Below are 13512 nucleotides of genomic sequence, written 5' to 3'. Positions count from 1 at the left end.
GAAGACAAAGTAATACGATACGAGAAAAAAACCCATTTATCACATGTATGCAGATAGCAATGTGTTACAGTATGCTACAAAATGTCCGGTAAATAGAGATTAAAAAGGGTAATTGGAAATTTAAGGACATTGTAACATATTTTATTACTTTCATATTGTCGGGGAATAGTAAACCTCCACCAAGGTCATTCAAAAACATGGAAATGGTTCAGTGTTATTTGTACTTCATACCTCCAAATGCTAACGTCAACACGGCTCTTGACCTACTGCTAACGGCTGTAAATAAACAACAGCTCGACCACCCTGATGGGGTCTTTATTGTTGCTGGTGACTTCAACAAAGCATGTTTAAAGACTGTTCTACCCAAGTTTATCCAATATGTCAAATGCAATACAAGACAAGACAAAATTCTCGACCATGTCTACTCGAACATCAAACATGCCTATAAAGCTGATCCTCTCCCACATCTAGCTGGATCAGACCATCTCTGTATATCTCTAACCCCTGCGTACACCACACTTCGAACGCAGACAAGGCCAAAAATAAAGACAATAAAAACTTGGCCCGAGAACGCTCTTTCTAAGCTGCAGGACTGCTTTTCCCGCACCAACTGGGAACTTTTCGAACACAACGACCTCCTGGACTATACAAAAATTGTACTCTCCTACATCAGAAACTGCATTGACAACGTTACTACAAACAAACGGATACAGGTTTTTCCTAATCAAAAACCCTGGATGACCAAAGAGACAAGCACTTATCAAATGCCGTAACACCGCCTACAGATCGGGGGACAAGACAAAGTATAGAGCTGCCAGAGCAGAGCTGTGAGGAAGTGAGACTGGAAATGCAGTCTGTGAACACCAGGAAGGCTGCTGGTCCAGACGAAAGGTGCTCAAAGCCTGTGCTGAACAGCTGGCAGAAGTCTTCACAGACATTTTCAATCGGTCCTTGCAACAATCCATCGTTCCTGCCTGCCTGAAATCTGCCACCATCATTCCTGTCCCCAAAAAGCCAACCATCGACAGCTTGAACGATTACAGACCTGTTGCTCTCACGCCTGTGATCATGAAGTGCTTTGAAAAGTTGGTGGCCCGACACATCAGAAATACAATTCCCCCCCCCCCCCCCCCCCTCAGTTGACCCTCACCAGTTTGCTTATAGAGAAAACAGGTCCACTGAGGATGCTATCGCCGTGGCTCTACACACAGCACTGAGCCACCTGGAGCACCAGGGGAACTATGTGAGGATGCTTTTCATTGACTATAGCTCAGCCTTTAACACCATTAAGCCGGACATTCTGAAGGACAAACTCTACGACCTTGGACTATCCTCTTCAATCTGCTGCTGGATAAAGAACTTCTTGACTGGCCAACCACAAACTGTCAGAATGGGTCCACCCCTCTCTTCCTCCATTACACTGAACACTGGCTCACCACAAGGCTGTGTACTGAGTCCTCTCCTGTACTTCCTGTACACATACGACTGCACACCAGCCCACCAGTCAAACTCCATCATCAAATTCGCCGATGACACCACTGTGATCGGACTCATCTTAGGCGGGGATGAGTCGGCTTACAGAGACGAGGTCGACAAACTGTCTTTTTGGTGCTCGGCGAACAATCTTACACTAAATACCACAAAGGCTAAAGAAATAATCCTGGAATTCCCCAAGCGCAGCCCAGACCTGGCCCCACTCCTCATTAACGGAGTATGTGTAGACAGGGTCCAATCCTTCAAATTTCTGGGAGTCCATGTCACGGATAGGCTCTCCTGGTCTACAAACACCACAGTGGTAGTGAAGAAGGCCCAGAAACGACTCCACTTTCTCAGGGTACTGAGAAGGGACAAATTGGACACCAAGCTTCTGGCAACCTTCTACAGAACCACTGTGGAGAACATCCTGACTCACGGCATTACAGTGTGGTCTGCCGCAAGCACGGCAACAGACAAAAAAAGCCATGCAGAGGGTGATAAACACTGCCCAGAAGATCGTCGGCTGCTCTCTGCCATCACTAGAAGACATTGCAAACCCCCGGTACCTCAGAAGAGCCGGGTCCATTGTTGGGGACCCATACCATCCTGGACACGGCCTGTTCTAGTTGATTCCATCTGGCAGACGCTACAGGTCCTACAAAGCACGGACAAACAGGCTCAAGGACAGCCTTTTTCCAACAGCTATCAGAACTCTGAACCTGCAGCAACACGTGACATGACGACAACACAAATCCCTTCTATGAAATTAAGTCGCATTGAAGTAACAGGAAGTTTGTTTGGCGCGGATCTGCCTTCCACAGGCTTACTGAGGGAGGGTAAGTATAAAGACTGTGAGAGGTAAGTGATCCATCTTATTCTTGTTGGCATCGGTGAGGCAACTTGCAGTCGCCGGATTGATGGCGCTCAAGGCGGAGAGCTAACAAGTATGGATATCTCATAAATAAATGTCATAAATGTGTCTTGCCTGGGAAGACGAACTCGTGGAGAAGCACTATACAATTTCGTCATACGCTGCTGAGGGTATGATGACTACTAGGCTTTTTGTCAAGTCAATGATGACGACAATGCCTATGTCTGATTTTAATTTTTTTTTTACTTGCAAAGAATATTCATCTCATAGTGAACAGGAGGATACTATTATTTTTTCAAGCATTCTTGCATTCAATCATTCATTTTTTATTTAATTCATTTTATTTAGTATTAGAAGGGCGTCACATGACACAAGCAGTATTTCTGTAAAATGTCCTCGGGTTTTAAATAAGGGTTAGGGTTACCATATGGTTTGAGCTCTTTGGTCCCCCATTATGACTCAGTCTCTTGCTCCCCCATCCTATTCATCATTCATTCTCTCTTTAAAGATCATGCTTTTTACCCATAAATTTAAAGACCTGTTAGAGTGCAACTCCACAGGTTGTCCGTCAAATCGCACTTTAAATTCAGCTATAACCATTTAGATTTATTAAAAATCGGATACCAGCAGCCAAATAAGGTTTCTAGCGACTTTCCAGGGGAACAAAACATCGGAGAAAATCGCAACCTTAGAGGCGGTCATATGGCTTCTTATCGGGTCTGGTCGGCGAAAAGAGAAGGTGTCGGGAAAGGAAACAGAAGGGAACCTGTTGAGCGGGCCTGTTGTAAAAGCTCAAGAAACAACCCCTCAAACTGCTGCCGAGCATATATCTCTCCAAAGTCAGATCCATTTCTACACAAAACGGGCGATTTTGAAGTAGAGCTTACTGCTAATCACATTGTTTGCCAATGCTTCAAGCTAATAATCACAGACGTCGCTACACCCACAAATTCCCGATGCTACCATGCAGCTAGCAAGACACATGCTACTCGGATAAGACAGGATGTTCGACTCAGGAAAAAAAGAGGTGGTGGTCTTTGCATTTATGTGAACTAGGAATGGTGTAACAATAGCACTGTTCTGGTTAGACAATGTTCTCAAGACATAATTCATGTAAGTGAGATGCAGACCCTTCTTTCTGCCCAGAGAGATAGTTGTTGTTATAAACACTGCTGTCTACATCCCACTAGACGCTAAGGTAAGTACCGCTCTCATTTTACTAATGGACACAAAAACAAGGACCACCAGCGCTGCAAGTACATAATTGCAGGAGATTTTAATCAGGCAAATCTCAAAACTGTCCTGCCGAAATTTCAACAACACATTAATTGTCCAACAAGAGAGGATAAAACTCTGCATCATGTTTACTCGGACATCAAAGGTGCATAATAAGCCATAACAAGCACACACTTGGGACAGTCAGATCACAAATCTTTGTTCTTGGCCCCATCTTACATTCTCTTTACCTGACAATCACAGCCACACAGGCAAAACATTATCATATGGCCTAACGATGCCCTCCCCCGACTCCAAGACTGATTTGAACAGAAACAATGGGAAACTTTCCACCATGAGGACCTGGGAACCTTCCCAGACACACTATCTTACATAAAGTACTGCATGGCTACGGTCACTGTGGAAAAGACCATGTAGGTGTACCCAAACTGGAAACTGTGGATTACCAGTCAGGTCTGATCACTCCGGGCCTGAAATGCAGCCTTTAGAATATCAGACATAGGCATTGTCGTCATCATTGACTTGACAAAAAGCCTAGTAGTCATCATACCCTCAGATGGGTATGACAAAATTGTATAGTTCTTCTCCACTGGTCCGCCATCCCAGGCAAGACCCCTTAACTGACATATTCAGACTTGTTAGCACTCCGCCACGATGGAAACATCGCATCACCTCTTGTTGCCTCACCGATGCTAACAAGAATAAAATGTATCACTTACCTCTCACTGTCTTCTTACTTACCCTCCCTCAGTTCGCCTGTAGAAAGCATATCCACGCCAAAAATTGTGAGTAATGGATTGGGCGTTTGTCAAAAAGATTCTAGGAAGCGGGGCTCGGAGTGGTTGTTGTCGTAGCCCAACCGCAATGGCCGCCCGACATCCGCTCCCCTGCCTCCTTAGATCCTGTGATAGGGCACTCTCCAACACAGCTTGCGCAAACCTGAAGAGTGGCATTAAGGCTGCCAAAGAAGACTACAAGGGACAGATGGCAGGGGAATTTGACGACCCCGGATGATGTGGCAGCGCATACGGACCCTCATCAACTACAAGGGCCGAGCTGCGACTCCTGGGGACTTAGATGCGGCACTGGCAGAGGACCTAAGCAACTTTTTGTCCGCTTTCAGTCCCAAGCCCACCACCCAGTCCCACCATCTCAACCTCCAGTTTATCCCACACCAAGCTCAGGACGAAGCTCTACCCCACTCATTGTAGGTGTCGTGGATGTGAGAGGTTTGCTCCTTGCAGTCAACCCCAGGAGGTCCACAGGACTGGATGTAATACCAGGCAAAGTACCAGTGTTCACAGACATTTTCACCTTTTCACTTGGACAAGTCACCGTCCCAGCCTGTCTGAAATCGTCCACCATCATCCCGGTACCCAAGAAGTCGGCTGCTAATAATCTGGGTGACTACCGCCCAGTAGCTCTAACACCAATCATCACTAAGTGCTTTGAAAAATTGGTACTGAAACAGATCAAAGCCTGTCTTTCCCTCATCCGCATCAGTTGTCATATCGGCCGAACAGATCCACCGAAGCTGCAATAACCACCTTGACAAAAGGGGGAGCTATGTCAGAATCATTTTCATCGACTACATATCAGCCTTTAACACCATAAGACCGGACATTCTTAATCCTAAATAGGCCAACCTGGGGCTCCCATCTTCCACATGTTCCTGTATTGAGGATTTCTGGTCAACCAAACCCAGCATGTCAAGCTGGGTCGCCACCTTTCATCTGTCCGAACGCTCAGCACTGACTCACACCAAAGCTGTGTTCTGAGTCGACTACTCTACTGATTCTACACACACGATTGCAGACCCACGCACTATGAGAACACTATTGTGAAATTTTCGGATGATACCCTGGTGGTGGAGATGATCCCAGGGGAGAATGAGACGGCCTACAGAGATGAGGTCCTTACACTAAGTGAGTGACGCGCTCTCTAACGGCAGAAGTGTGGAGTAATTAGAAACTTTCAAATTCCTAGGAGTCTACATCTCTGCTGATCTTACTTGAGCGGCAAACACCACAGTACTCATCAAGAAGGCGCATCAGAGGCTACATTTCCTGAGAGTACTCAGGAAGGAGCAACTAAACAGATAATACAGACTTATTACTTCTACTTATTCTACTTATGTATTATGGTGGGCACTTATTTATCATTACTATTTAGTGATTTGTTGTCTCGTCCATAGACTCAAGGAGTGGTGCGACTTGGCGCTGAACGTTTCCAAAACCATGGAACTCATCCTGGATACACCAGGCCAAGAGAGACACTAAGGCCCTTTTCCCATGGTCAGGAGTGGGACATGAGGGTTGAACTCAACAAGCAGCCCCGATTCCCCACGGAGATCATCGCCACATCGCTCTGCCCAGACATTCTGATATGGTCCTCCAAGGCAAGAGCAGTGCACCCCATAGAACTAACAGTACCATCAGAGGAAGGAATTGAGGCTGTTTTCGAACGCAAGAAGGCCAAATACTTGGAGCTGGCAGCTGAGAACCAGGAAATTGGTTTGAAGTGCACTATCTACCCAGTTGGAGTTGGCTGCCAAGGCTACGGCGGGCTGTCAACAACACGCTGTTATGATCGCACCGCATCATTGTGGCGCGGTCGTAATGGATTAGCACCCAGTCCCGGGAAGCAGGAGGGAACCAAACAGTAGGAATGCCATTGAATTGGACTAATGAGTCCAGAATTGCGTTGGAAGCAATCAAACAGGAAATACAAACAGCGCTGGCATTGGTTGCACCCGACTACAGCAAACCATTTTAGCTGTACGTGTCAAACCGACATAACCAGTATGCGTCTGCAGTGGTCGGAGCCTGTAGCTTACTATGGCACAAAGCCGGACAATGTGGTTCAGGGCAGGCCTAAATGCTATTAAGGATGAGCATCCTGTTAATTATACATACAAGAAGGCGTCAACAATTACAGTGAGATGTCCAGTGGTGATCTATACGCACCAGAACATTTCAGAATTGATCAGAGTGAATTTGTGATAACTCAGGCTCGATGCTTAAAATGCATGCCAATGTTGTCATACCCGGATATAAAGGTGGGATCGTTAGCCAAACCTGACCCGACCCAACCCTTACATATCAATAATTATTTTGGGTTCGGGTTGGGCTTCTATCGCTGAAGAAAAAGTATAATAAAATGATGTTTTTAATAAATACATGTTTATAAAAATGTATAATTAAACAATATTTGGATTCTAAACCAAAGAATACTATAAAATAAATAATTTGGACAAAACGAAAAACGCGCTATAATGTAATTGCGATTGGTGCCGCAGAATCAGAGCATACTCTGCGCACGTTACGTGAACGCCGCCCTCTAATTTGTCTGCATCTATTTTGACTTGGTATCCTAAATATGGAGGAGCAAGAAGTTAAGGATAAACTAAAGACAACTAAAAGAGAACTAAAAAGACAAACACTCACCGATAATAGTGGTGTGGGAAAGCCTGAAATTGAAAATGACAATTTCTCGCGTATAAGTCGCCTCCTGATTCATAATGTTCACCTCCATATTCACGGTATTAATAGGGAGTACAAATGTGTTACTTTGAAAGGAAAATCGGAAAAAAATGTTCCTGTAATTTCAAATGTTTCTTACTAATTACAAGTCAGTGGATGTGCCGTTATTATTGATCAATGATCAAATTACTGGTTATCCCTGATTCTTATTTGCTCTCCTCAGATGATTGGTATGAGAAAATTAAGTACTTATTCTTCGAGTTGTGATTTAAGTAATTTAGATTAGATTTATGCTCCAATGTTTCAAAAGATAGGTACTAAAGTGTGATTAAAAACTAAGCTCCCAAACTCATGATCGATTCTCCAAAAATATAATGGATACAAAAGTGCATACTGATTGTCATATATGGAACAATTAAATAATATGCATATACACTCTTTAGAATAGCAAACAGTATTTGTGTGGCAGAGATTAATCCATGATGTGTTATCTACTATGAGGTTGAAATAACACGACAACTCGAGTGTTCACTGAATTGAGCTCCCACAGGAGGGCATCATAGCGTTAAACTGCTATCTCATCTCCCAGACAGTCAGAAGTTCTTTGTTTGTTGAGAACATTTAGATTCTTAAACATCTCAGGCTCTGTTCCCCAACCAAGGAATTTCATCACCTCCACCCCTTCCTCTTCCTCTCTCATCACTGTCATCTGTGAATGACTCATACTCTGAGACAATGCCTCTCAAAAACTAGCCAAGTTTCAGCAGATCTGAGACTTGGCATTGTAAGGCGATAACGAAATTTTCTGGCATTTTTGTCGCCTCAAGCTTGTTGGTTTTGAGAGGCGGGGGTGGTGGCAGAGGCCCATGGGGTCCTGGGAGAAAACTAAAACATTCAATTTTTAGAAAATGTTGGTCGCTACCTATTGGGCTTCCCAGGTTTCCATTGGAAGATCCAAATGCATTTAAGGACCCATCAGTGGTCCAAAGCTGTGGTAGGCTCAGAGCAGACACCTCTGGTTTAGGCGTAGTTGGGTCACAGATTACTGGGTGCACAGTAGACCGAAAGGTGATCTCCAGCAGACTATCCAGGGATCCCACTGAAAAATAAATAATAAAGAAATGAACAAGGTCAGATAACATTTCATTCAAGTTAAAATTACCCTGCTTGTGATTAACACATGATAGTCTTTTTGCATAGTATTGTGAGTTCATTAAACAAAAAAATTAGCTAGTCATGTATCATCTATTGTGTGGGGAAAATGTTATTAGTATTCTGATAGAATTATTAGTATATAGTCCCCCAATTACTGTTTTTAACCTCTCACAGACAAGGCACCATCTGCACTCAAATACGGAGATCATGAGCCAATGGCGTGCTGCACCTTAGGGTCGCAAGATCACAAACATTTCGGGAACAGGCCCAATCTATCAACACTGCTGCACCTACATTCGCACTCATGTTCTTCATTATACAAATGAGGCTTGTGGCACACTGTGATTAGGGTTATGTCATGTCATAATTGAGAAAATGATAATAAATAAATTCAATTGTGGTTGACACTTGTTTAAGTTGCAGTTCTGTTGGTTTCCAGTAACCCCCCATCCCACGGTGAAAAAAAGGTTGAAGGACCAATGGTCTCTGGGTAAATGATTAGTTCGGCCAGTGGTTCTTAACCTTGTTGGAGCTACTGAACCCCACCATTTTCATATGTGCATTCACCAAACCCTACTTAAGTGTAAAATAAAATATTATTGTTTGGAAATTCAAGATATATAAATTCCTCGCAGCACACTGATTGGCCAAGCAATATGATCATCTGCAGCTAGTGATGGTCAAGCGGGGCATCTTATCGTGAATAGACATGGTGAGTCGATGTGTCTTGACCTCCGCGGCAGAGGCTCCACCAGGATCCACCGAACCCCTGAGACCGACTTACCGAATCCACAAGGTTCGATCGAACCCCGGTTAAGAACCACTGGTTTAGGCATTTAAGTATCGTAGTGAGGACAAGGCTTTAGTTAAACGTACTTGAGTTAGGTCCATTAATTTTGGTCTCCAGATCATGGATCTGTTTAACCAGGAGCGAAATATGCTGTAGTAGATCTTTGTTTTGCAGAAGTAGTTGGTGAACTCGAGCTTGCGCCTCCAGTCGAGCTGTGGCCTCTGCACTAAGCTGGTCTTTCAGGAGATGAACCTTCCAAAAGAAATGTATTGAATGAATCAGAAATCAAATGACCAGTAAGAACAAACATAAAAAAACAAAATATGTTAAGTGAACACTCCAATTCCATATCAAGCTATTCTATGCCATCTGTAGCGCTTTAACTCTGAAAGATGAATAATGAATGAACGTTAGAAAGCTAATTGATTTTTGGAGGGGGGGAAAGATGCCCCTCATCCTGAGTATTTTATTAATTGTAAAGACAGAAATCAAAAACTAAACCATGCTTTAACAACCACCTAATAGAACTAAACGTGCAACAACTAACAATCAGTCAAAACTTTTAAATGGATGCCAAAGTCATGAAAAAGAGGATAATGAGTAAATGTGTTTTTAGCTTGGTTAGCAATTAAGGCTAACACGGAGCATGAGCAATAACACGGCCCTATGAGCAATTATGAGATACAGGACAACACAGATTCGATCTCCAATAAAGCATCCAAGTTAAATCTCCCTGCCATTTTCTTTCTTTTGTTTTTAATTGCTTCATAAATACCAGTGTACAAAGAGCAGACTTACCCACTGTCCTTATTTGAGGACAGCCTGTAATATTTTTCTTACTTGATATCAAGGTGTTTTACCATTATTTGTAAATGTTCTGAGAACGTTGCAAAAATCTAAAACTTGTAATCATGGCTGAAAATGGATTAAGTTTGCCCAACCTTTTTTGTAAATGACCATGTAAGGCAATGTGAGGTAAGTTTAATTTCCATTTATGAGAATAAAAAAAAGTCTGCTTACCAATAGTGAGCGTGTCTATGGTTGATTATTTTACGTATTTCACAGCAACTTTTGGTTTGAAGGTAAATTTGTAAAAATAAAAATGAATGTTAATATTTCTGCAAAAATTATTCCTTACATTTGATAGTATAAAGAGGGAGTCGTCTTATCTTTATTGCACAACAGAACAACAAAAATACATTTAAAAATGATCCTTGATACATTCATTTTCCAAACTGCTTTATCCGCACTAGGGTGGCGGTATGTTCTGGAGCCTATCCCATCTGACTCCAGGCCAGAGGCGGGCGACACCCTGAATCGGTGGCCAGTCGATTGCAGGGCACAAAGAGAACCAATCAGCCTTATATCTGGATCAATATTGATCCGCAGCAGGTCTCGCAACTATAGTTACCATTTTCCACCGTTCGCGGTGGATGCTGGGATAAACAAACAGCATTTACTCGCATATAAGCCAACCATAACCCTAACCCACACTTAAAATTGCCTCAAAATTGTTGAATTTTACAATTTCTCGCTATTAAGCTGCCCCCTAATTCTCAATTGTCACCTCCATATTTATGGTTTTAATAGGGAGTGCAAATGTCTTACTTTGAAGGGAAATTTAAAAAAATAAAAACATCAAGTGGAATGTTGTTTTATTTCCTAATCACAAATGTACAATCAATTGATTTCTGTGTTCCGAAAGGGAGGATGTTGTTTGCCTCTAGACCAATTAAAAAAGGAAGTTTGATTTCTGTGTTCCGAAAGGGAGGGTGTTGTTTGCACCTAGACCAATTAAAAAAGGAAGTATCGCAAGCACAGTATGCACCGAGAGAGGAGTGATGTGTATTTTTTCCTTCAATTATATTCATAGACGTCAAAATACATTTTGTTTAGCGTTTTATCTGTTTAGTTTTTTGTTTGAAATAAATGACCGTATCTGCCGCATTGTCTTGCGTCATGATGTCACGGCGCCATTTTGTCATGACATCATCGCGTCATTGTCGGCGCAGCGCCACTTTGTCATGACGTCATTGTCGTCAACTTGCAGTTGTGTGCATGTCGTGTTTTTATGCACATATAAGCCGTACTCTCGATTCAGTCATTTTTTGTCCGACAAAAGCAGCTTATATGCGAGTAAATATGGTAGTTCTTTTTTCAATCCACCTGGAATGACGGGGGGCACTGTAAATCATTGCTCGACTGTAAATCATTGCTCGCCGTCATTCTGGGTGGATTGTCAGAACAACTCGCTAGATTGGCGTCAACAGAGCATTCAAAGCTAGACCGCGAACTAAATATTCTATATGTATCAATATTGAGCCGCAACAGGTCTCGCAACCACGGCAAGCAGCCGCCGAGTCCATTTCCCCTGTAGAAGACAGCACTGGACGACATACGCGACTATCTGCTAGTGCATCGTAAATGCCGACGCTAATATATCAGTCCTAACTATCATTCGAGGTTTCAGGAAGGCAGGAATTGTCTCTCAGCTGCCAGACAACCAAAGCGAAACAGACTCAATTAATGAAGACTTTGATGAAATGGAGCCTGGCGTGTTGGATGCCGCTTTTTGCCCTGCCGCCACACTGATTTCATGACCAATGTTCCCTCTAAGCTGCGCGTGTGCGCAATTGCGCACTACTCTTGTCTTCTCTGTGCAGCAGCAATCATATGGCGTGCAGTAAATAAAATCAAATTTTTCACCCATTTCCCCATGATGGCGCCGTTTACGCGGCAGCCAATGGCAGTAGTACTGTCCACTCTTATGTTCTTTGTGTTTTAGAGCATGTTTCAAATGAAAAATTAGAGGCAACATTGACATGCACCTGCTTAAGGCAGGTGTGATACTATTGTGCCCATAGCAAGCAATGATGATGTCGCTCACACTGGTACTGAGTGCGCTCAGGGAGGTTGTCTTTCTGCCCAGACCAACAAAAAATTACATAGAACATTGGTTGCGACCAGAGATATTACACGAAGGAGTTGCAGGGAGAGAGACAGTGCCCATAATGTTGTCATGAGCAGCCTCTCGCGTCTGCTGTCTGCTCGTATAATCAAAATTTGTCTCGTATCTCAAGATAAATATCTGCTCAAAATTTTACTCGTATCTCAAATTGCACGTATGTCGAGGCCCCACAGTATACCCCCCACCAAAAAAATCAAAAGCCTTTATTGCCATCCACAGCTGCGTATAACGAAATCGGTAGTGCTACTCCATAAAGTGCGTTTTCCCAGTAAAAAAGAGATAAATAATTAATACAAACATATAAAGTCACATTTTGTTAAGGTTAGTTCAAAAATATTGCACAAACCAAGATATTCCACATTGTTATTGCACACGCCCGTGCGCGCCGCCATCCCGGATTACTTACCTGGAAGCAGCTGGAACACGTTGTGACCAGGGTGGTATGGGTCCCTGACAATGTCTGCTGAGGTAGCGAGGGCTGGCAATGTCATCCAGTGAGGGCAGAGAGCAGCCAATGATCTTCTGGGCGGTGTTGATCACTCTGCATGGCTTTTCTGTCTGCTGCCGTGCTTCCAGCATACCACACTGTAATGCAGTATGCCAGGATGGTCTCCACAGTGTCTCTATAGAAGGTTACCAGAAGCTTAGTGTCCAAGTTGTTCCTCCCGAGTACCCTCAGAAAATTGAGTCGTTTTTGGGCTTTCTTCACCACTGCCGTGGCGTTGGTAGACTAGGAGAGCTTGTCCGTGACATGGACCCCCAGGAATGGGAGTGGGGCTAGATCTGTGCTGCGTTTGCAAAAGTCCAGGAGTATTTATTTGGTTTTTATTGTGTTTAGTGTGAGTTTGTTCACCAAACACCACAAACACAGTTTGTTGATCTCATCTCTGTAGGCAGACTTGTCCCCCCGCTGAGATGAGTCCGACCACAGTGGTGTCATCGGCAAATTCGATGATGGAGTTAGACTGGTGGGTTGGTGTACAGTCGTATGTGTACAGGGAGTCTAGAAGAGGACTCAGTACACAGCCTTGAGGGGAGCCAGTGCTAAGTGTAATGGAGGAAGAGAGATGAGGACTAAGTCTAACAATTTGTGGACAGTTGGTTAAGATGTTCTTAATCCATCAGCGGATGGAAGAGGATAGTCCAAGGTGGGAGAGTTTGTCATCCAGAATGTCCGGTATTATAGTGTTGAAGGTTGAGCTATAGTCAATGAAAAGTCTCCTCAGATAGTTCCCATGGTGGTCCAGGTCTCTCAGTGCTGTGTGTAGAGCTACGGCGATCGCCTCCTCAGTGGACCTGTTTACCCAATAAGCAAACTGGTGAGAGTCAACCGAGGGACGGAGTGTATCCCTGATGTGGCGGGCGACCAACTTTTCAAAACACTTAGTGATCACAGGCGTAAGTGCAACTGGCCTATAATCATTGAGGCTGTCAATGGTTGGCTTTTTAGAGACAGGGATAATGGTGGCAGATTTCAGGCATGGGATGATGGATTGTTGAAGGGAACAATTGAAAATGTTCAAGTCAGCTTGTT

At 43.6% G+C, this 13512-nt stretch overlaps 1 protein-coding gene across 3 annotated transcripts in view; it reads right to left on the bottom strand.

The window, feature by feature from the left end:
* Window positions 1-13512, bottom strand: part of LOC144196909 (carboxyl-terminal PDZ ligand of neuronal nitric oxide synthase protein-like) — a 50370-nt gene that overhangs the window by 5378 nt on the left and 31480 nt on the right. For all 3 annotated transcript variants that reach the window (XM_077717419.1, XM_077717420.1, XM_077717421.1), the window contains 2 exons: window positions 9097-9262; window positions 7988-8164 (listed from right to left, as the gene is read on the bottom strand). In XM_077717419.1, the coding sequence (XP_077573545.1) occupies window positions 7988-8164; window positions 9097-9262 (343 nt within the window). The remainder of the gene's footprint in view (window positions 1-7987; window positions 8165-9096; window positions 9263-13512) is intronic.

The sequence above is a fragment of the Stigmatopora nigra genome, chromosome 5, assembly GCF_051989575.1.
Source record: "Stigmatopora nigra isolate UIUO_SnigA chromosome 5, RoL_Snig_1.1, whole genome shotgun sequence".
NCBI classification, from domain to species: Eukaryota; Metazoa; Chordata; class Actinopteri; order Syngnathiformes; family Syngnathidae; genus Stigmatopora; species Stigmatopora nigra.
The sequence above is the reverse complement of the archived record's forward strand: the minus strand, read 5'-3'. Positions and strand labels throughout refer to the sequence as shown.